This window comes from Dermochelys coriacea, chromosome 6, assembly GCF_009764565.3.
Source record: "Dermochelys coriacea isolate rDerCor1 chromosome 6, rDerCor1.pri.v4, whole genome shotgun sequence".
NCBI lineage: Eukaryota > Metazoa > Chordata > Testudines > Dermochelyidae > Dermochelys > Dermochelys coriacea.
Window position 1 is genome coordinate 107235876 of NC_050073.1, and position 23326 is coordinate 107259201.

The 23326-nt window shown below is 43.2% G+C and overlaps 2 protein-coding genes across 3 annotated transcripts in view; one reads left to right on the top strand and one right to left on the bottom strand.

Annotated features, from left to right (window-relative positions):
• Positions 1-4608, top strand: part of LOC119857563 (cytoplasmic dynein 1 heavy chain 1) — a 66529-nt gene extending 61921 nt beyond the window's left edge. Inside the window, exons 76-78 of the mRNA XM_038406656.2 lie at positions 2552-2720; positions 3560-3687; positions 4216-4608. Of these exons, the coding sequence (XP_038262584.1) occupies positions 2552-2720; positions 3560-3687; positions 4216-4344 (426 nt within the window). The 3' untranslated portion in view covers positions 4345-4608. The remainder of the gene's footprint in view (positions 1-2551; positions 2721-3559; positions 3688-4215) is intronic.
• LOC119857571 overlaps positions 1-23326 on the bottom strand; it is a 255525-nt gene that overhangs the window by 79283 nt on the left and 152916 nt on the right. The window contains exon 6 of one of the 2 annotated variants that reach the window (XR_006281996.1): positions 9341-9945. The exons of the other annotated variant lie outside the window; for it this stretch is intronic. The gene's annotated coding sequence lies outside the window, so the exon portion shown is untranslated. Of the gene's footprint in view, positions 1-9340; positions 9946-23326 lie in introns of those variants that run through there. 2 annotated transcript variants of the gene reach the window in all.

Here is a 23326-nt window from a genome sequence, read left to right on the forward strand (position 1 = left end):
ACATCCAATGTGTAAAGATGCTGTTCATCTGGGGTTGAATTTGGCTCAAAGAACAACACTGGTAGATATACAATTTGTTTCAAGTAAAACTGAGAAACCACTTTAGATAAAAATCTATGGTGCGACTGCAAGGTTACTTTGTTTTTGGAAAATTGTGTCAGAATGCTCCGCCATCAGAGCTTGCAGTTCACACATGCTCCTAGCAGATTGTTACCACAAGGAAAGGAGCTTTCTGACAAAAAGAAAGGTCAGAGTGAAGAAGAGATATGGAAGGCCAAACCAATAACCTGTGGACATCAGAGAATTGTTTCTGCCACATTGGAACAATGAGAATGAGCTTGGCATGATCCAGTTTCAGTTTGAGAATGATGATTGGAATTGGAGGAAAAGGCATACAGGAGTGCTGATGCCCAGCATCAGGTGAAAAGCCTCAATTGGAGGCCTGGACTGAGACCCACGCCCTCAAGAGCAAAATAGATGGCATTTCTTGTCTGTCTTGAACAGGTCAGAATTCCCAAACTGCAAAGAGGTACCGCAGGACACAGCGCTTTTTAGACCATTCGTAATTCAAGGAGAAATTTTCTACTGAGGGGATCTGCCAGGTGATTCTGGATTCTCGGTAAATGGCAAGCCACAGTGATTGTTTCTATTGATACAAAACTGGCAGAGTCTGATCACCTTCTGACACAGCACATTGGAGTATGCACTGCCTGTCTGCTACGGCCCCAGAAAAATTCCTGAACTAGTGGAGTGTCAGGGACTGAGAGGCAAAGCAGGTCTGATGTTGTCTGATATGCTACCAGCACAGAGACAGTCTGCTCCGGTCCTGACGTTATTGGTACTGGACTCAACGAACACCCCATGGCCAGAGTTGGAGTCAATGGTACAGGCTCTTGCTGGTCTCAGTATGGTAGCAGGGAGTGGTTAGACCAGTGGTTCTCAAACTTTTGTACTGGTGATCCCTTTCACACAGCAAGCCTATGAATTAAAAACACACTTTTTTTAAAAAAATATTTAACACTATTATAAATGCTGGAGGTGAAGCGAGGCTTGGGGTGGTTCTGATAGCTCGCAACCCCCAAGTAATAACCTTGTGACTCCCCTGAGGGGTTATGATCCCCAGTTTGAGAACCCCTGGGTTAGATGGACCTGCTCCATTCTGCATTCCAGGAGTACGTTGCCAGTTAGTGCTCCTCTTAAAAGATGAGGATGAGTCTTCCTGAGCCCTGGAATGGTCCCAATTAGTCTTATGGAGAGTAACTCTTCTTCCTCTTGAGTGAAACACCAGAATCTGAACATGGAGCTCAGTTACTTGCTAGTTGCAAAGGTGGCCACCAATCGGACAAGAGCCTCAGTGCTTGAGGCCTGCTCCAGAAAGTGCTGCTTCCACCATAAGTCTCTCACCACCTGAATCCTTTTTTAACAAAATAACCCAAGTTTCAGAGTAGCAGCCGTGTTAGTCTGTATTCGCAAAAAGAAAAGGAGTACTTGTGGCACCTTAGAGACTAACAAATTTATTAGAGCATAAGCTTCCGTGAGCTACAGCTCACTTCACCCAAAAAACCTTACAAATGGAGCACCATTCCATAATGTGTCCCTCACTGAGATACCACAAACACTGTGTGAGGATGACCCCTCACGTGACAGATGGTGCTTGAACCCTGGTGAGGGTATCACACAGGGCAGCCTGCTATTCAAACACTATACTGACACTAAACAAAATCTAAGCTACTGTTATTGAGAACAGGGGTTCTCAAACTTCATTGCACCATGACCCCCCTCTGACAACAAAAATTACTTCACGACCCCAACAGGGGGACCGAAGCCTGAGTCCCTTTTGGCTTTGGTCCTGGGCAGTGGGGTTCATGCTTCAGCCCAGGGCCCCTGCAAGTCTAAGCCAGCCCTGGTGACCCCATTCAAAGGGGGTCCCGACCCATAGTCTGAGAACGGCTGATCTAGAAGAAATAACGCTCAGAAAACTGCAATTAAAACGTGAGGTGAGAACAACACTCAAAGCTCCAATTCAACCCATGGGCGGTGAGACGGAACTGAGGAGGATCAGGGAGGTGCTGCCTTTAAATACCCAGGGGAGGAGTCCCAAGGCATGAGTCCAGCCTCTATAGGTACTGCTAAGCAAAGTTCTCTGGCTTTGGTGTGCTGAGCATGTGCATGGAATACACTGCATGTACTCAAAGACGACAATACCTTATAGCACAGCTTTGTGGGAAACGTTAACATGTTAAGAATTTTGTATTTCTAATTCTACTTATAGATATGCAATAGAACTACTTACAAATGTTGAACTCTTCTGAAAATGCTAATTCTTTCCTATAAAACAGACTTTAGGATTCCTAACATTGTTTCTACATGTGTATGTTAGTAGGAAATGTCCTTTGAGGGTAAATCTTCATCTGAGGAAACAAGCCATACATAGTTTGCAAGATGGTCCATATTTTAGTGCAGCTTTTTATTTAAATAGATATTGAATGCAGCTAAGTGCCATTGCAGTAGCTACTACAGAAATTTCTAAAACATACAATTCTTTTAATAGAACATCCATGTGTGCCTGGGTGGCTTGTTCGTACCTGAGGCCTATATTACTGCTACAAGACAATATGTGGCTCAAGCAAACAGCTGGTCCCTGGAAGAACTTTGTCTAGAAGTCAATGTTACAACTACTCAGAATGCAGTCCTGGATGCTTGCAGTTTTGGAGTCACAGGTTAGCTGATGTGCTTTTTACAAGGTGGAAGGGAAGGAAACAGGTGCTATTAGCCCTTAACACTGGGTATTTATCTTCTGTAAAAATGCTGGTACGGACTATATCAGATGCATAACACCGAAGGGAGTTAACAAGCACAGTTTTCAGAGTAGCAGCCGTATTCGCAAAAAGAAAAGGAGTACTTGTGGCACCTTAGAGACTAACAAATTTATTTGAGCATAAGCTTTCATGAGCTACAGCTCACTTCATCGGAGGCATTTGGTGGAAAAATCTCCCCTCTGTATTTTCCACCAAATGCATCCGATGAAGTGAGCTGTAGCTCACGAAAGCTTATGCTCAAATAAATTTGTTAGTCTCTAAGGTGCCACAAGTACTCCTTTTCTTTTAGCAAGCACAGTGAAAGTTTGATTGCAGTTGCACTAGAAGTAGCATTGGAAGTCAATTTCTATGGGGGATTCTGAATTATTTAAAAACATGATAATGGAAAACTTCGCTATGCTAGTGCATAGGGGTTGAGAATCCTTATGAATGAACATTGTCAGTAGTAGTACAATATGGATAAATGCAAATAACTAACAGTCAATATGTTAGAGGTAGTGCTCTGGTGGCTTTTTTTATTCCTCTAGTAGCCTTCACTGTTACCTTTTCTGGAGTATTTTTTCATCTGTATAAATTAGGTCTCCCATTTTAACCATAGGTCTAAATATCAATTACCATATTTTAGATGGGTGAATCTACCGCTGGACTTGAAAATAGAGTGGAAAAGGAAACTTCCTTTAAATGTGCATACACTTCACTTTCAGAAAAGACCTCACATTTTCATACTATTTAACTCACAGGTTTGAAGCTTCAGGGAGCTACATGCAGTAACAATAAACTGTCCCTTTCAAATGCTATCTCAACTATATTGCCCATAACACAGCTTCGCTGGATCAAGCAGACAAATGCAGATAAAAAGGCTAATGTGGTAAGTAATGTGGAGACAAATGTTTTGTCATTCTGTGACTCCTTTCAGTAGTGGCTCATCAGCTTTAAATTCTACTTTCCCTGGTGCCGTAGAATAAAAATGGGGAAATACCTGCTTCCATTTCATTAGTCTTACATTTTGTGGTACCACAGATGTTCCTTTCCAATATGAGTTTTCAACCTGGGGGTTACAATTCCTAGGAGTCTGGCAAACAGATCCAGTATTGCTACCACTCTCTTTGTGGCTAGCTGGGGGGTATCAGAAATGTAAACTCATGAAGCATTGGGTCCTGAGAAGTCTGAACACGACCTTAGAAATGTATTATAAAAAGTACACTTTAGCCTGGCAGGCTGGGAGTTCTTTCTTAGGAGTACCATTGATCTTGGTTGGGGAAGGATGGGCAAAGTTCAATATGGAATGTCTCTTTATAATTTCCGGTGGTGGGGACCTTTGTCTTCCCTTTGACTTTTATCTTGCATTCATCTGTCTTATCCACATTTTAATAAATACCTCACTTCTTTTTTCCAGGTTACATTACCAGTTTATCTGAACTTCACCCGTGCTGATCTGATCTTCACTGTTGACTTCGAAATAGCCACCAAGGAAGATCCTCGCAGTTTCTATGAACGTGGTGTTGCAGTCCTCTGCACAGAGTAACAAAATAAGGTTTTCTAACTGATAAATAGTAGTAAAATTCAGTGTCTTTAATCTAGTCTACAGTGTTAGTTTTAACCTCCAGGGCATGGTTAAGTTGTCAGATGGACTGGTGTAAAGTTGACTTGCTAGAGGCTAGGCTTCTTGCCAGAGTTTCTGGTGATATTGATGGTTTGAGGGAGAATTGGATGTGGTTTTTAGATGGCTCTAGTTACATGTGGTAATGTTTGATGGTTCCTACTACATTAAATAAATTCCGTAGCATGATTTGTGGTTCTTTATTTCATTTCTATAAGCATTGTTCTTGCCATGACTTGCTCTAGAGAATTACTTCCATTAATGCTTTTAAATTTTCAAGGAATGGAGAATGATGGTGAAACATTACCCAGGTCTTCAATAATGAATGATGCTAACCTACTAAAACCAGTTTTACCATATGTGGTACTTAACTTGCAGATCTCCTGTATAAATCACCTGTAACCAGAAACAAGAAAAGCCCAAATTAATTCAGTGGAACAAGTTGAAATTGAGCAAACACTGCTTTTTAAAAAGGAAGGCAAGGGAGATGTCATGCCAATATTACTATTACACAGGCATGATGAACTGCACGCATTGCTTAATCTACATGGAATAGATATGAACCACCTGCATACGTAAGTGAGAATGTACCTTGTACACAGAATGCTAACTTTCAGAACAGTTTCATCACCTCCAGTGATATACTTCCTCGCACATGTCGGCTGTGCTGGTTAATGTAACTTTGCATTAATATCAACATGCCTGCAAAGACTTTGAATTTAGATCCACTTTTTTTTTTGAATGGGTATTATTTCTACCTCTGAGAGTGGCATCATTGACATAAGCTAATAGCCCTACCAAACTTCTTATGGCAAATACCTTGAGGGGTGTCTCTTCTGATTGCATATGCTAAAGATAGTGGTTTTATTCTGTTCATTCCTTAAAGGGACACTTAAAGCTGGCAGACCCAAAAATCTGACTCACCCAACCAAATAGCTTTTGGTTACACAGTAGTCGCTAACATTTTAAACTCTGCTGCTCTCAAAATACCTCTTTACTAGATTGTTACTTGTTTGGCTCCTTTATCTTCAGAAATTTCTAGGGCAGCAAAACAACCTGCAATTTCTGAATACTGTCTCACTTGATCCATGTTCCTCATGCACAGAATCTGCCATTCTCTGCCTCCGCGGAGCTTTTTGTGGGATGTGAGTTCTGAACATGGATGTTGCCTCTAATATTCCTTCCAGTGAAGTGCACGACTTCCTGGTGCCCTAAAGCTTACTAGAAGGCACCTAAGCCTTCTAAAAGCCTCATCAAATGAGATTGGTATTTGGACTGCAGAATGTTGCCACATGGAGTATCCATCTAAACTTCCTGTGGTCTTCAAGTAATTTGAATATCAAATGCATAACAAAATTTGCATTAGTAATTAAAGAGCTTTGCTGTTCTGTATTCCCATTTGGCATTTGAGACTTCTGAACTCCTGTACACTGGGCAACACAGGTCTTGGATGGGCTGATCATGTTGCTGTCAGAACTCAATGAGCCATGCTTACACAGAGGTACATATTCAGGAGTATTCTTGGGGGGATAAAAGCCCAACCTGCATTGTATTGGGAAACTGTACCTCTTAGGCTGATGGCACCACATGGCTTGTGACCTGTGTGCCAAGTCTGGCAACAGTACAAGGAGTCTGTCATTGACAAGCAGCCTGATCGTTGGAGTGCAGAGTGTCTTCCATTGAGAGGGTGGGTAATATCAGGTTTTAGTGGAGCCTCACTAAGATTCTTATGTGAGGCCCCCGAGCCCTGCTGCCTTGAGGGAGGAATGAAGAAAGTGGCAACTTTCTCCAGAGTGCCAGACTTAGAACAAATTACAGGGGGATGATTGAACTGAACCCTTTTTATGATTCAGTTGATGAGCACTGCTTTAGAGATTCTAGAGCTCCAATGAAAAAAGGCTGAAGAGCTAGGTTGTCAGTAGTCTCTCAGCTTCCACTAAAATAGCTGAGTTGTGCATTCACACCTGCCACGTTATGGACCCCTAAACTACATGTTAAAGGTGCTGTTGTATACTTAAACTGATCCTTGCTGTAAGTTGAAAGTAGGCCTTGTATAGATAACTTAGGAGTTTCAGATCACTTGACAGTATATTAAAGGCTATCCAAAAATTAGTTCCCTAAGTTTTCACAGGATGATTAAATATGGATCTTAAGGTTAGAGCTCTTCAAAACAGTGTATATATGAGTAAAGATGGAACAACAGCTATTTAATTTTTATACAGTCTGACCAATCTTTCTTCTACATGGATACTAAATATAGCTGCATTTTTACCACATTTGTTCTGGTTACAATTGGTATATTACAGATGTTTTTGAACTTAGTATAGACTGTGGGGAACAGATGTCTACCCTAAAAACCACCTGCCTAACTGCCACTTGTTCCTATTTGTATTTAGCTGTCTCAACAGGAAAGTCAAAACTGACTGAACATGAAGACAGTATCTATGACTGGTCATCCTCCAAGACGGGCCTGAGGCAGAGTGGGGGCAATACAGGGAAGCTTGTTCCCTTACCTCCAACTCAAGTCAAATACAAATAAAACAACTTCAGAAATAGTAGGTTGTAGTTTTGAACCCATTTAGACAAAAATCTGTCTAAAGGAAATAATTCAATAATCTAGGTTTACAGGTTATGTTTGGAGCCTCAGAAAGAAGGAAAGAACCACTTAAGCAACAAGGCAGGAGTAAGGACCTGGAGGGATGGGTTCATTTAAGTTATTTTTACACCGGTGAGTCGTGTGGAAGAAAGAAGCATGCCTGAAGAGGGCAAATATTAAGAATAATTATTTAGGGTGGTGCTAGAGGCAGTGAAATGGAAAATTTGAACTGTTAGGAAAAGCTTCACCCTGAAATATAGTCTCATGCAGCTCCCTGAAGTAAATCAAAGGTAAGCCCTTTGACACTATTATGGATATGAAATGCAGGAGAGATGGAAGGAGACTAGGTTACTTCCTGTAAGGGACTGCGGAAGACTTTGTTACCGCCTAGCCAGGGAACTTCTGCTTTTTCGAGCCGAGAGGTTACTGTGGGACATAGATAGCTGCTTCGTTATTGTGGGATAAAGAGAGTTTTTGAGGGACACAGCTGCTTTGTCATTGTAGGAAATAGTTCTTGAAGGACACAGCTGCCTTGCATGGCCCGTTGCTAGGTAGTAGAAAGCCCCCCTTTTAAGAAGCACCTAATTTTATATTCGAGCTGTTTTTGTGTAATGCTTATTAATGCTGACTGTCTGCTCCTCCATTGGACTCCGTCCCAGGCAGAGCTCCAGTGTGCTGGGTTCCCCGCCTCTGTGACTGTAACGCTTGAAGTCCTTGTTGCGGGTGGGTCACTAACCTTCAGTAAAACCAATAACTCACAGCTGTGTGTAAGCACTGCTTCGAGCACCTTGGCCCGGAACACATCCCTTCCCTTCCCTTCCCTGATGGACACATCTGGGCTTGTATATGTGTCAAATAACCCTAAAAGTGAGGCCCATAATTCTTTTCACTCACTGTTACCTATGTTACGTGCACTTCTAAAATTTACAATCAAAATAATCGGCAGCAAAAAGCTGAGAGATGTTTAATGTCAGGCTTGAGAGGTCATGAACAGAGCTCCTGGCCTCCTGAGCCTATTTCTATTCTACAGGGCTAGATGCGGGCTCTGAATTTTTTCTGTTTTAACATGGGGCTAGGATTTGGAAGAGGTAGACACTGACTTATGCTCTGAGGAATCCTCCAGCATTTTAAGCTTCAGTAATGCTCACCACGCACTTTGGGGGTTTTCAGACATTGTGCCCCATCTTTGGACTTTGGCACGTTGAAGAGATGGTACAGATTTCAAGAGCGTTTGTTCACTGTCTCCAGTGGCCACTTTCAGCTTACTATCAGTTGTAGAAATAAAGCCCAGGGAGCTAGACACAGGTCTTTTTCCACCTCTAATTTGTCTGAGAAGAAATCTAGAGAGCAAAATTTAATTGTGTACAAGAAGTTTTTACAGAAGAACCTGCAAACATTGAAGAATTTAAGGGGAAAAAAAATGACTAAAGAGCAAGGCTTATGCTGCTATGGAGATACTTCATAGATGTAGTCGGAGACATAAGCCCTAGTGCCCGTTTAGTGTAGGCTGTGAGCTACTGCATCAGTCCTAGTAAAATAATTAACATTGTTGGTGTTTCCAAACAAGGCTGTATGCACCACATTGAAGCCTAATGGTTGCCATTTTATAGTTACACTGCCCGTAATTGTAACGTCAGGGAAGAAAAACGAGCAAAAGCATTTTTCTTCCCAGCAAATTTCAGCATTCAAGATTAGTCATCCTCCAGTACCTCAGCTGTAACTTGCTTTTCCTTAAGCACAAGAGTGCAACCCTCAGAGTACTAAAAAAACCCTAAACATTCAATCTGCTCTCTCACTTCCATTCTGATCTTGGTGAACACAGGAAGGAATGAAATGATTTTACATTGTGGCCACTTATTAAATGTTCAGTATTCTTACCCCTCTTCCACAATGGAAATCCATACTCCGATGAAGTGAGCTGTAGCTCATGAAAGCTTATGCTCAAATAAATTTGTTAGTCTCTAAGGTGCCACAAGTACTCCTTTTCTTTTTGCGAATACAGACTAACACGGCTGCTACTCTGAAACCTGTCATATCTGCTAGAGCATGCTAGTGAGTCTCTGGAGGATTTTTTAAGTCAGGTGGAACTTTAGTGAACTTAAGACACAAAGATTCTAACTGATGTTTAATAGAACACTTGATTTAGGTTTATTTTATGTTTCACTTGCCACACTTCCCCTCATGTCCACCTTGAGGAAAATACAGTTAATAAGGAAGAGCAATAAAGTTCAGGCTTGGTTTAAAGTAGTTTATTTCAATTGTAATAAAAAACAGGTTATCTATTGGGATAGTAGATTTGAAAAGAAGTTTAAACAAACATCCCTCTAGCTATAGGTGGTGCTGCAACAAACTACCCTTCTCCCACTCTTTTCCTGCTAATAGGTAAGTCCCACACCTCTACATTTGTTCAGTAGGAGACAGTTTTACTAGTGCTGAGCAAAGGGCTCCATGAAGCCCCTTCTTCTTCTGTAGATTACTCCAAAAATCTACCCCATATCATATGGAGGGGAAGGCAAAAAGAGGTAACCATGCTAATTAAAATGGTTATTTATTTTCCTTGCCCTGATCATTCTGTTTAGCAGCTGGGTTTGAGAGAGAAAAGTCACTCAAAGGAAAAATAAAACCCCCTCATTGTAGAAGAACTGTTGGTATTTACATTATAAACCCACATTGGCATGCACAGTGCTGGAGAGAAGGTTAGAGAAACAGGCTCTATTAGAGTTCATTGTCAACACCAAATAAAAGGGAAAGTCAGTTTGATCATGCAAAATGAAAGTTGATGAGGATTATCTGCTCTCCCAAATTTGTGGTTTGTGTGATTTGAGTTATTTTGGCAGTTATCCAAGGCTGAACCTGCAAGTGACCATTCACAATGGGAACAAAGCAGCTATAGGAAGCAGGCACAGGCTTCACTGAAGATGGTGCACTTGCTGTGAAGGTGCAACAATATGATGAGTGCTACTTATTCTGCATTTACAGAATCACCACCACTACTTCACTTTAGTTATTGTGATGCTATGCATTTCTCCAATCACCATGTCATGAGAAGGCCTGACCCCTGCAGCAGTAGCATAGGCATGTATACAATGCTAAGGCATAATATCTATTGTAGCTTATTGCTTAAAGCAATGCATAATTACTTGGCCACAGGTGCAGGAGTTGGGTTGCTGGGAAATAACAGGACTGAAGGCAGAGTACTGTATGGTGGATGGGATCACGTTTGATCGCAACTACTGGTACAGCTCTATATTAGCTCCAATTCCCCAACACAAGCATTAATGTACTGTAAGGTACGGCTAGATCTAGGTGACATTTTGGAGTCTTCTCTCGTTTACTATAGTATATGTTTAAGCAGGGAATTTCAGGTCATAATTAGCCTATATGTACCTGAGATTAGGTTGCATGTAATCTCTTTCTTAGCTTTTCACCAACACCCTCTAGAAGTAGAAGCCCCAGTTTTCTCTTGATTGGTCACACATTTTCACCGTTGGACTTTACTAACGTGGGTTGTTGCAGAGTAGTGGTTACTGGGCTTTCTAGAACTCCAGCATATTTTGAAGGCTCAACACTCATGAGTAAGGAACAGTCAGATGTCAGCCACATTGCAGAGGCAAGTACTCCAGAGGTTCTGCACCATTCACATGGCCTGGCAAGTCTTATTGGAACATCACTTTCTCTTTAGTGATAACTTCCATCTGTATTTTAAGGTCATTTACTGGCTGCATATAGACAGCACAGATTTCTGTTATTAGGGAGACCCAATTTGAAGGCGTATGTAGGGACTCTGTGTTTTCAGAAGAGTAAATGTCTTCCACCATCTCTGGCAAATTGTGCACCAAAGGTGTAACTCTGTTATAGTTTATATCATTAAGAGAATGCAAACTACAATCTGAGTGGGTTGATGGACACTTTTCAAAGACACCATAATAGAGGCCCAACTTAAATATGTACCCCAAATTAAAAAACACAGTAAAAGAACTAAAAAAGAGCCACCGTGGTTTAACAACTATGTAAAAGAAGCAGTGACACATAAAAAGGCATCTTTTAAAAAAGTGGAAGTCAGATCCTAGTGAGGTAAATAGAAAGGAGCATAAACACTGCTAAATTAAGTGTAAAAATGTAATTAGAAAAGCCAAAAAGGAGTTTGAAGAACAGCTAGCCAAAAACTCAATAACAAAATGTTTTTTAAGTACATCAGAAGCAGGAAGCCTGCTAAACAACTAGTGGGGCTCCTGGACGATCGAGATACAAAAGGAACACCAAGATGATAAGGTCATTGCAGAGAAACTAAATGAATTCTTTGCTTCAGTCTTCACAACTGAGGATGTTGGGGAGATTCCCAAACCTGAGTCATCCTTTGTAGGTGACAAATCTGAGGAATTGTCACAGATTGAAGTGGCACTAGAGGAGATTTTTGGAATTTATTGAGGAAACTTAACCGTAATAAGTCACCGGGACCAGATTGCATTCACCCAAGAGTTCTGAAAGAACTCAAATGTGAAATTGCGGAATTACTAACTATGGCTTGTAGCCTGTCCTTTAAATCAGCTTCTGTATGCAATGACTGGAAGATAACTAAAGTAACGCCAATATTTAAAAAGGGCTCTAGAGGTGATCCCGGCAATTACAGACCGGTAAGTTTAACGTCAGTACCGGGCAAACTAGTTGAAACAATAGTAAAGAATAAAATTGTCAGGCACATAGAACAACATAAATTGTTGGGCAAAAGTCCACATGGTTTCTGTAAAGGGAAATCATATTTTACTAATCTATAAGAGTTCTTAGAAGGGGTCAACAAGTGAGTGGACAAGGGGGATGCAGTGAACGTTGTGTACTTAGATTTCCAGAAAGCCTTTGACAAGTTCCCTCACCAAAGGCTCTTATGTAAATTAAGTTGTCATGGGTAAGAGGGAAGATCCTTTCATGGATTGAGAACTGGTTAAAAGACAGGGAACAAAGGGTAGTAATAAATGGTAAATTTTGAGAATGGAGAGCGGTAACTAGTGGTATTTCCCAAGGGTCAGCGCCTAGGACCGATCCTATTCAACTTATTCATAAATGATCTAGAGAAAGGGATAAACAGTGAGGTTGCAAAGTTTGCAGATGATACTAAACTGCTCAAGATAGTTAAGACCAAAGCAGACTGTGAAGCACTTCAAAAAGATCTCACAAAACTAAGTGATTGGGAAACAAAATGGCAAATGAAATTTAATGTGGATATATGTAAAGTAATGCATATTGGAAAAAAACCAACCCTAACTATACATATAATATGATGGGGGCTAATTTAGCTACAACTAATCAGGAAAGCGATCTTGGAGTCAGCGCGGATAGTTTCCTGAAGATGTCCACGCAGTGTGCAGCGGTGGGCAAAAAAGCAAACAGGATGTTAGGAATTATTATAAAAAAGTGATAGAGAATAAGAGAGAATATCTTATTGCCCTTATATAAATCCATGATACGCCCACATCTTGAATACTGCATACAGATGTGGTCTCATCTCAAAAAAGATACTGGCATTAGAAAAGGTTCAGAAAACGGAAACTAAAATGATTAGGGGTTTGGAACGAGTCCCATAGGAGGAGAGATTAAAAAGGCTAGGACTTCTCAGGTTGGAAAAGAAGAGACTAAGCGGAAATATGATAGAAGCATGTAGAATCATAAGTGATGTGGGGACAGGGACTGTGCAGCTGATACTCCGGGCAGGACGCACAGTACCTCCGCACTTCTTCATGTACTCCGAGCCAGAAGAATCATTGTAGGACTCGTGACAGGGTCTTCTCTACCCCTGAATGCCCCCCAAAAAGATGACCATGGGCAAGACTTAATACAGCATTCTGGTGTTTTTGAGGTACTAGAATCTGTTGTACCTTCTGCCCCTGTACTGGTGCAACCCGGTACAAGTGATCCTTCTTCGTTATGAAGTAGGGTCCTGGTCCCTGGGTTTTCCCTTCCACCGGGGCCCCATCTATTTCGGTCACCTGCTTCCTAATGTTGTCGTACCTTGGGTCTTCAGCCTGGTCCTGTCCAAAATTTCCTTTCCCGGGGCTAATCTGCCTGACATCTAGGGGGCCAGTCTCTATTGCTTCTACTGGTTCAGAGGCATTGGGATGTGGGTCAGACTCGGGTGTTTCTTCTGGGTGGCCTCCTTCTCAGCTTCTCGGGTCCACCTACCTACAAGAGCGACCCTCTGGCTTTGGGCCAGAATTCTGGTTCCCAAGGCCTTAGCTGCCCTTCTTTCTCTTTTCGTCTTTCTACGCTTTCTGGGAGTGAAGAACAAATCTGGGGATATTTCAGAGAAGATTGTCAACCCCCAATCTACTGTGGATGCCTCACTACTTTCAGGGTTCCCCTCTTTCTCCAATCCCCCTACCGGGAGTAAGTCTCCAAACCCTGGGAAGTCCCTCCCTATGAGGACTGGATATGGGAGTTCAGGGACTACACCTGCTGCTACCTCAGTAGTGTTCCCTTGGATCTCAATTTTTCCTGGGATGGTGGGGTAATAACTAACTGTCCCATGGACACATGTTATCCCCATATGTTTAGCCTGCAGCAGCTGACTACACTTCACGAGCTTCCCTGAGATAAGCGTGATAGCATGCCCCAAATCAACCAGTGCCATGGTGTCTACCCCATATAGTTTCACTGTGTACATATGTGGGGTTAGTGAGATCCCCACAAGGTGGATTAGGGAGCATGGGTCTGCCCAGTTCTCCAGGTTACACTGCATAGGCTCCTTGGCATTGGGGTACCATGCAGCTATGTGTCCCCACTCCCCACAGGTGTAACATCTGTATGGGCCCCTAGGTATTCCCCGGTCTCTTGGTTTGGACAGTCTAACATCACGATCCTCTTCCCACTCCATGCTCCAACTCTTTGTGGCCTCTGGTGGGCCTTCAGTCCCTCTCTTTTTCCATCTGGGTCCTCCTGGTGGCCCAGCCATCCAAGCTCTAGGGCTTGGTGCTGCTAGTTTAACGCGGGGTGCCTCTTCCTTAACTGCTTAGGTCAGCTCCCTCGCTGTCCTTCGTCTCTCTACCAGTGCGACAACCTCATCGTAAGTGGCATGTTCGTTCTGGCTTACCCAGGCACGAAGGTCTGGCGGTAGTCCTCTCATATACGAGTCTATGACCAGAACCTCTAGCATCTCTTCTGGACTCTGGGACTCAGTTCGCAACCACTTTTGTGCGAGATGGATGAGGTCATACAATTGGGACCACGGGGTTTTGTTTTCCTCATACCTCCACTCGTGATACCGCTGGGCCTGCACTGCAGTCATTACCCCAAATCTGGCCAGGATCTCTGCTTTCAGCTGGAGATAGTCTGCAGCAGCCTCTTCAGGCAAATCATAGTAGGCCTTCTGGGCCTCCCCCACACAGGAATGGGGCGAGGATGCCACACCACTGATCTCGAGGCCAAGCCTCCCGCAGGGCTGTCCTCTAAAAGGCCAGGAGGTATGCCTCTACATCATCCTCCCGCGTCATTTTCTGCAGCCAATTGCTGGTCCATATGATCTGCGTCCCATCATGGTTGTGGTTCATCTCCATAAGGGCCTTCACTTGGTTTACCAGTTCCCGCAACCATAGCAGTCTTGAGTGGCCTGGTCCACCAACAAGCGATTAGTCTCATGCTGCAGCTGTACTGCCTCCTGTTGGGCAGCTGCCTGGACACAGGTAGCCTCCTGCTGGGCAGCCGTGGCTTGTAGCAGTGCCCGCACTACCTCCTCCATTGTGGTGGACACTTGTATTCCTCAGTCCTCCAGCAGCACTCCTTCTCACTCCCAGCTCCTTACGCAACCCAAAATTACCTAAATTAGTTAGGGAAGTGGATTGGACTGAAGAATTTATGGATCTAAAGGTAGAGGAGGCCTGGGATTACTTTAAAGATCTATCTGGTTTTAAGATTCTACTCAACAAGTTTATGGAGGAGATGGTATGATGGGATAATGGGATTTTGGTAAGTAATTGATCTTTAAATATTCAGGGTAAATAGGACTAATCCCCTGAGATGGGATATTAGATGGATGGGATCTGAGTAACCCAGGAAAGAATTTTCTGTAGTATCTGGCTGGTGAATCTTGCCCATATGCTCAGGGTTTAGCTGATCGCCATATTTGGGGTCGGGAAGGAATTTTCCTCCAGGGCAGATTGGAGAGGCCCTGGAGTTTTTTCGCCTTCCTCTGTAGCATGGGGCATGGTTGACTTGAGGGAGGCTTCTCTGCTCCTTGAAGTCTTTAAACCATGATTTAAGGACTTCAATAGCTCAGACATAGGTGAGGTTTTTTGTAGGAGTGGGTGGGTGAGATTCTGTGGCCTGCGCTGTGCAGGAGGTCGGACTAGATGATCAGAATGGTCCCTTCTGACCTTAGTATCTATGAATCTATGAAAACCCCCTACTAACTGATGGGAGGTCCTTTTTAAACCAGGTGTCCTGATTAGCTTGCCTGCCATAATTGATTCTAGAAAGTTCATAGATACTAAGGTCAGAAGGGACCACTCTGATCATCTAGTCCGACCTCCTGCACAGCGCAGGCCACAGAATGTCACCCACCACTCCTATGAAAAACCTCACCCATGTCTGAGCTATTGAAGTCCTCAAATCATGGTTCAAAACTTCAAGGAGCAGAGAAGCCTCCCTCCAGTCAACCATGCCCCATGCTACAGAGGAAGGCGAAAAACCTCCAGGGCCTCTCCAATCTGCCCTGGAGGAAAACTCCCTCCCGACCCCAAACATGGCAATCAGCCAAACCCTGAGCACATGGGCAAGATTCACCAGCCAGATACCCAGGAAAGAGTTTTCTATAGTAACTCAGATCCCATCCATCTAATATCCCATCTCAGGGGATTAGACCTATTTACCCTGAATATTTAAAGATCAATTACTTACCAAAATCCCATTATCCCATCATACCATCTCCTCCATAAACTTATCGAGTAGAATCTTAAAACCAGATAGATCTTTTGCCCCCACTGCTTCCCTTGGAAGGCTATTCCAAAACTTCACTCCTCTGATGGTTAAAAACCTTCGTCTGATTTCAAGTCTAATCTTCCTGGTGGCCAGTTTATACCCATTTGTTCTTGTGTCCACATTGGTGCTGAGCTGAAATAATTCCTCTCCCTCTCCTGTATTTATCCCTCTGATATATTTATAGAGAGCAATCATATCTCCCCTCAACCTTCTTTTAGTTAGGCTAAACAAGCCAAGCTCCTTAAGTCTCCTTTCATAAGACAAGTTTTCCATTCCTCGGATCATCCTAGTAGCCCTTCTCTGTACCTGCTCCAGTTTGAATTCATCCTTTTTAAACATGGGAGACCAGAACTGCACACAGTATTCTAGGTGAGGTCTCACCAGTGCCTTGTATAACGGTACTAAAACCTCCTTATCCCTACTGGAAATGCCTCTCCTGATGCATCCCAAAACCGCATTAGCTTTTTTCACAGCCATATCACATTGGCAGCTCATAGTCATCCTATGATCAACCAATACTCCAAGGTCCTTCTCCTCTTCCGTTACTTCTAATTGATGCGTCCCCAACTTATAACTAAAATTCTTGTTATTAATCCCTAAATGCATAACCTTACACTTCTCACTATTAAATTTCATCCTATTACTATTACTCCAGTTTACAAGGTAATCCAGATCCTCCTGTATAATATCCCGATCCTTCTCCGAATTGGCAATACCTCCCAGCTTTGTATCATCTGCAAACTTTATTAGCACACTCCCACTTTTTGTGCCAAGGTCAGTAACAAAAAGATTAAATAAGATTGGTCCCAAAACCGATCCCTGAGGAACTCCACTGGTAACCTCCCTCCAACCTGACAGTTCGCCTTTCAGTAGGACCCGTTGCAGTCTCCCCTTTAACCAATTCCTTATCCACCTTCTGATGTTCATATTGATCCCCATCTTCTCCAATTTAACTAATAATTCCCCATGTGGCACGGTATCAAATGCCTTACTGAAATCTAGGTAAATTAGATCCACTGCATTTCCTTTATCTAAAAATCTGTTACTTTTTCAAAAAAGGAGATTAGGTTGGTTTGGCACGATCTACCTTTTGTAAAACCATGTTGTATTTTGTCCCATTTACCATTGACTTCAATGTCCTTAACTAATTTCTCCTTCAAAATTTTTTCCAGGACCTTGCATACTACAGATGTCAAACTAACTGGCCTGTAGTTACCCGGATCACTTTTTTTTCCTTTCTTAAAAATAGGAACTATATTAGCAATTCTCCAATCATTCGGTACTATTCCTGAGTTTACAGATTCATTAAAAATTCTTGCTAATGGGCTTGCAATTTCAGGTGCCAATTCCTTTAATATTCTTGGATGAAGATTATCTGGGCCCCCCGATTTAGTCCCATTAAGCTGTTTCAGTTTCGCTTCTACCTCTGATATGGTAATATCTACCTCTATATCCTCCTTCCCATTTGTCATGCTACCATTATCCCCAAGATCCTCTTTAGCCTTATTAAAGACTGAGGCAAAGTATTTGTGTAGATATTGGGCCATGCCTAGATTATCTTTAACCTCCGCTCCATCCTCAGTGTTAAGCGGCCCCACTTCTTCCTTCTTAGTTTTCTTCTTATTTATATGGCTATAGAACCTTTTACTATTGGTTTTAATTCCCTTTGCAAGGTCCAACTCTACTCGACTTTTAGCCTCTCTGACTTTATCCCTACATCTTCTGACCTCAATTAGGTAGCTTTCCTTGCTGATCCCTCCCATCTTCCACTCCCTGTATGCTTTCTGCTTCTTCATAATCACCTCTCTAAGATGCTTGCTCATCCAGCTTGGTCTACAACTCCTTCCTATGAATTTTTTCCCCTTTCTTGGGATACAGGCTTCCGATAGCTTCTGCAGTTTTGATTTAAAGTAATCCCAGGCCTCAACTGCCTTTAGATCCATAAGTTCTTCAGTCCAATCCACTTCCCTAACTAATTTCCTTAATTTGTGAAAGTCAGCCCTTTTGAAATCAAAAACCCTAGTTGCAGATTTATTTTTGTTAATCTTTCCATTTAGTTTGAACTGAATTAGCTCATGATCACTTGAGCCAAGATTGTCCCCTACAACCATTTCTTCTATGAGGTCCTCGCTACTCACCAAAATTAAATCTAAAATGGCATCCCCTCTAGTCGGTTCAGCAACTACTTGATGAAGGAATCCATCAGCTATCGCATCTAGGAAAATCTGAGCCCTATTATTATTACTAGCACTGGTCCTCCAGTCTATATCTGGGAAGTTAAAGTCTCCCATGATCACGCAGTTTCCATTAGTATTTACTTTATTAAAGACATTAAAAAGGGCTCTATCCATATCCAAATTAGATCCCCGAGGTCTATAGCACACCCCAAGCACTATTGTAGGAGAGGCTTTACTAGTTTTCTTCCCCAATGTAATTTTTGCCCAGACAGACTCTGTCTTATCCATTGCATCGCTTCTTATTTCTTTACATTCTAACTCATCGTTGATATACAATGCTACTCCACCCCCTTTACCTTTGTTTCTGTCTTTCCTAAACAGCACATACCCTTCAATACCTGTAGTCCAGTCATGACTACTATTCCACCATGTTTCTGTTATCCCTATAATATCTGGTTTCACTTCCTGCACCAGTAGCTCTAGTTCCTCCATTTTGTTACCTAGACTCCTTGCATTGGTGTACAAACATCTTAATTTTTGCTGTTTGGCCTCGCTCACATTTTGTACCCTATTAGGCACAGTCATTCTACAGCCAGTATAACCTATTAGACTAGTATCCACACCGCCCTCGCTCCTTATATACATTCTCCTACCCATGGCTGTATCCTTTCTTACTTCATCTTCTTCCCTCTCAATGCTAAAATCTGGCGTGGAGATTTTCTGGACATCTCCCATCCATCTCCCCCCAATTCCTAGTTTAAAGCTCTCTTTATCAGTTGTGCCAGCCTCGATCCTAGAAGTCTATTTCCTTCCCTACTCAGATGAAGTCCATCCCGAGAGAACTGACCTCTGTCCGTGAATGCCTCCCAGTGGCCATACATCCCAAAGCCCTCCTTATAGCACCACTGCCTAAGCCATCTGTTGACAGTCATAATCTTGTCACACCTTTGTTGCCCTTCTCTAGGAACAGGAAGGATCCCGCTAAAGATCACCTGAGCCTCAATTTCCTTAAGCGTCTTCCCCAGCCTAGCATAGTCTCCCTTGATACTTTCCAGCGAGAATCTGGCTGTATCATTTGTTCCCACATGAAGGATAATTAGGGGATTCTTTCCCGCTTCCTTTAGGATCCTTTTCAACCTCAGGTCTACATCCCGTATCTTAGCACCCGGAAGACAGCACACCCTTCTATTCTCAGGATCAGCTCTAGTTACAGGCCTGTCTATTCTTCTCAATAAAGAGTCCCCGATCACATAGACCTGCCTTTTCCTGGTGACAGTGCTATTCTCCAGTCTCTCCCCTGTTCCCTCTGGCTGCAAGTTCTTTCCATTCCTGTTTTCCCTTACAATTTTCTTCAACCCATCCTGTATCCTCCTGGGGCTCATATTTGGTGTAGTCTCCCTTGACTCTTCCTTTTTCTATAGGGCTAGCCTCTCTTCTTCCTTACCCTTCCACCTTCAGCGACTACCTGCTGAGCCCCTTCATTTTCCAACTCTGCAAACCTGTTCCTAAGCTCTATTTCTCCTTCACTAGCCCGTCTTTTTCTCTGCCTGGTTCTTTGAGTCACATGTTTCCACTGACCACTTTCCTCATCCAGTCTCTCCTCAAAATTCCCCAGCCCTGCTTCCATCCGTGAGTCTGAGCTTTTCCCTTCAGATACCTCATATCTTTGCTCCGTCATCTGCTCAAACCCCTTCCTAAACTCAACCAGACTTTCCACCTGCATCTCCAAACCTCGGATCTTTTCCTCCATCAGCTCTATCAGACGGCATTTCATGCAGACAAAACTCTTACTGGTTCCCCCCTCCAGGATCATGTACATACCACAGCTTCCACATCCAGTCATCCTCAATGTGTCTTTCACTGCAGGAGTCACTCCCACAGCTGCCTCTGTATGTGTCATCTCCTTCCCACCTAAATCCTGTTAATCTGGGAAACACAAGCCACACCAAAAAGACCACCCAGCAAAAGCAAACCCCAAACAAGCACAATCCAAACTCCCCTGTTTAGAGCTCTGTTTGCTAGCTCCTGTGCCGCTGCCTGACTGGCTGGCTACCTTTATAGGGCCCCTAGTCAGAAGCCCCACCCCCTAGGCAGGGCTCAGCTGCTCTCAACACAAAGCCCCACCCCTAATCAGGCTCAGCTGCTCTCCCAGCACAAAACCCCTACACACACACACACACAAAGACAAATACTAAAAATACAAAACCAAGTACAACTACCTTCTCCTCCAACAGAACTCCCACTCAAACTCCCCTGTTTAGAGCTCTGTTTGCTAGCTCCTGTGCCGCTGCAGCTGTCTGAATTGTTCTTAATTGTTCTTAATTGTCTCCAGGTTTCTTGATTTCTCTAGGGCAGCCCTTGCTCTGGTCACTCAGGGAACAGAAAATTATTCATCCAGTAGCCAGCATATTTGCCTTCTACCAGACTCCTGTACCCCACTGGTCTGGGTCTGTCACGCTATATTATCCATTGCACCTTTCTTGACATTTATCTGGAAAAAAAAGTTTGGTAACCATCCAGTTTCCCCACAACCTTTCATTGCTGCAATACTAAGAGATCACACTAGAGAAACATAAGCAACAGCGTCATTTAGAATCAACACATCCACCCACTTCACAACTTGAACAACTGTTTATTTTTAAGGAAATTTAAACAAGGCTGCTACATAATGAAATGGCAGAAGCGTATAAACTTACCTGAAGTAGCGTGTCCCTTGCTTTCTTGAAGACTCCTTCAGTAAGTGTGTTAGGCAGGCCCTCTTTAAGGAAGTATTCCCATCAGACATATGTATTTACAAATGGTCTCATACATGGTTGCCACAAGTTCTTTCTGGACATTTTTATGTAGAGAGCATAGATATTTTTCTTGTTTTAACTAGCATTGGACATCTCTTGGAATTCAGTTTAAGTGCTCTAAAAATTTCTGGAAGAGTCTAATCAAACACAAGAAAGTGAAGTACCATTTAAAAAAAACAAAAAAACCTTTTATCTAAGCCACTTTACTGTGGGTGTTTGTACTGTATGTTTTAATGTACAGAATAGATTTGAGGGAATGAACTGGAGAAATGTATTTTATAGCCCTGAAACTTACCTAAGAAAAAGAAAGGATGTATAGTTTCTAGCTTCTATCTCCCTTGTGAGCTGCACCATAACATTAAATACTGCTGCCACCTAGGAGTTGATATTTTTGTTGAAGTCAGATCAGTTAAATCAAGTCCTAACAATCATTTCAGTGATAAGCAAGTTGCATCTCTATCTCCTGTGTGCATAATACGAACTTGTGCAGACCCAAGGAAGCAATTAGGTATGTTCCTGAGGAAAGTCTGTTTGTAAAACTGATTTTTCTCCAGTGGTGTTTATAGTGTTCTGTCATTTTAAAAATGACTACTGTCAGCAGGAATTGTATTTCACAGGCAAGCCCATACACCCTAGACAATCTTCAGTCTCTCCTTGGTCTAATTCTGTCAGCCACTACTGCAGACTAGACTCCACTGAGGAGCTGTCACTATTTCTCTTCCTTCTCAGCAGCTCAAATAGACAAGCCTTCGTCTTGAAAGCATTAGTACCTGTTAGTCTCTATGAAACCCACCACAGAAAGTCACGAGAAGAACATAAGAATGGCCATACTGGGTTAGACCAAAGGTCCATCTAGCCCAGCATCCTGTCTTCCGACAGTGGCCAATACCAGGTGCCGCAGAGGGAATGAACAGAACAGGTAATTATCAAGTGATCCATCCCCTGTCGCCCATTCCCAGCTTCTGGCAAACAGGCCAGAGACACCATCCCTTTCCATCCTGGCTAATAGCCATTGATGGACCTATCCTCCATGAATTTATCTAGCTCTTTTTGGAACCCTGTTATCGTCTTGGCCTTCACAACATTCTCTGGCAAGGAGTTCCACAAGTTGACTGTGCGTTGTATGAAAAAATACTTCTTTTAGTGCTGTCCCTGTGGGTGCTCCACTCCTGGTGATGGTGCGTCCTCCTCAACCGTCCTTGGCTGAAGACGGGACTTGGGGCAGTACTGATCCTCTTCCCTGGTCTTTGAAGGAAACAATTACAAAGAATATAGAAATAGTTAGTAACATTGCAGTTGTTTCCCTTCCCTTAGAATAGTTACTTAGTTTAAATAACAAAAACAAAAACTTTTTTCCTCAAGCTTGTCTCCCACAGAGACACTTTCCCCCGGCATTTCTAGTTCAATAATGCCAGGGGCTTCAGGATTCAAGAAATGTGCTTTCTGTCAGGACTCTATGCCAAGGTCCAATGGACATTCACATTGTGTGAAGTGCCTCGGTGAGACACACGTCCCTGCCAAGTGTGTCCATTGCATGAGCCTCAAAACCAGGGCTTGTCATGACAGGGACCTGCAGCTGAAAATGCTTCTCATGCAGAAATCTCTGCAGCCACCTCTGGAAACGGGCAATGTCAAACCCTCTCCCTCATGCTCCCCGGCCAGGTCTGAACCAATTGGGAGCATGGCTTCACCCTCTCAGGCAAAAAGGCAAGAAGCCCAACTGTCTCCAAGCAGAGACTTTCACAAGGGTAAAGGGTCTCCTGCGAGATCCTTACCCTCAGTGCTGACAGTGCAGAAGGCAGGCACCTCTGACAGTCCCAGCACCTCAGCCATGGCTCCCATGGAGCGCAGAGGCAGGGACCCAACTTCATGTGCCGGGAAGGTCCCCTCGGCATCGAAAATAGACCCGGTGCCGACAGCGTGCTCTACCCCGGTGCCGATAAGAACGTCGGAACCGAGCCTGTCTGCCACTCAGATAGCAGCAGCGGACCTCCCACAGGGTGTCTACAAGAGACCCACGGCACTGGGAAAAGCCAAACAAAAGTCTGTGCACGCCTCTGAGAACAGATTGCGTGCAGCAGAGTCAGACCCTAAGGAACAGCAACAACAGTTCCTAAGTCAGGAAGACCTTTCAGTGACACCTGAGCCTAACTCTCCATGCCTGGACACACAGTGCTCACTCTTTGACCAGCCGCTCTCCCCACCTGACCTGGCTACCTTTATTAATAGCGAGCTTGATATGCAGCAACAGCAGGAGTTCTCCCCACCTGCCTCTCCTCCTCCACCGGAACATTTAACACCTCAGATCACGGCTAACAACCATCAGCCTCAGTTTCCCTACTTCGCCCCCCCTGTGGGCGGCACTTAACTTTTCT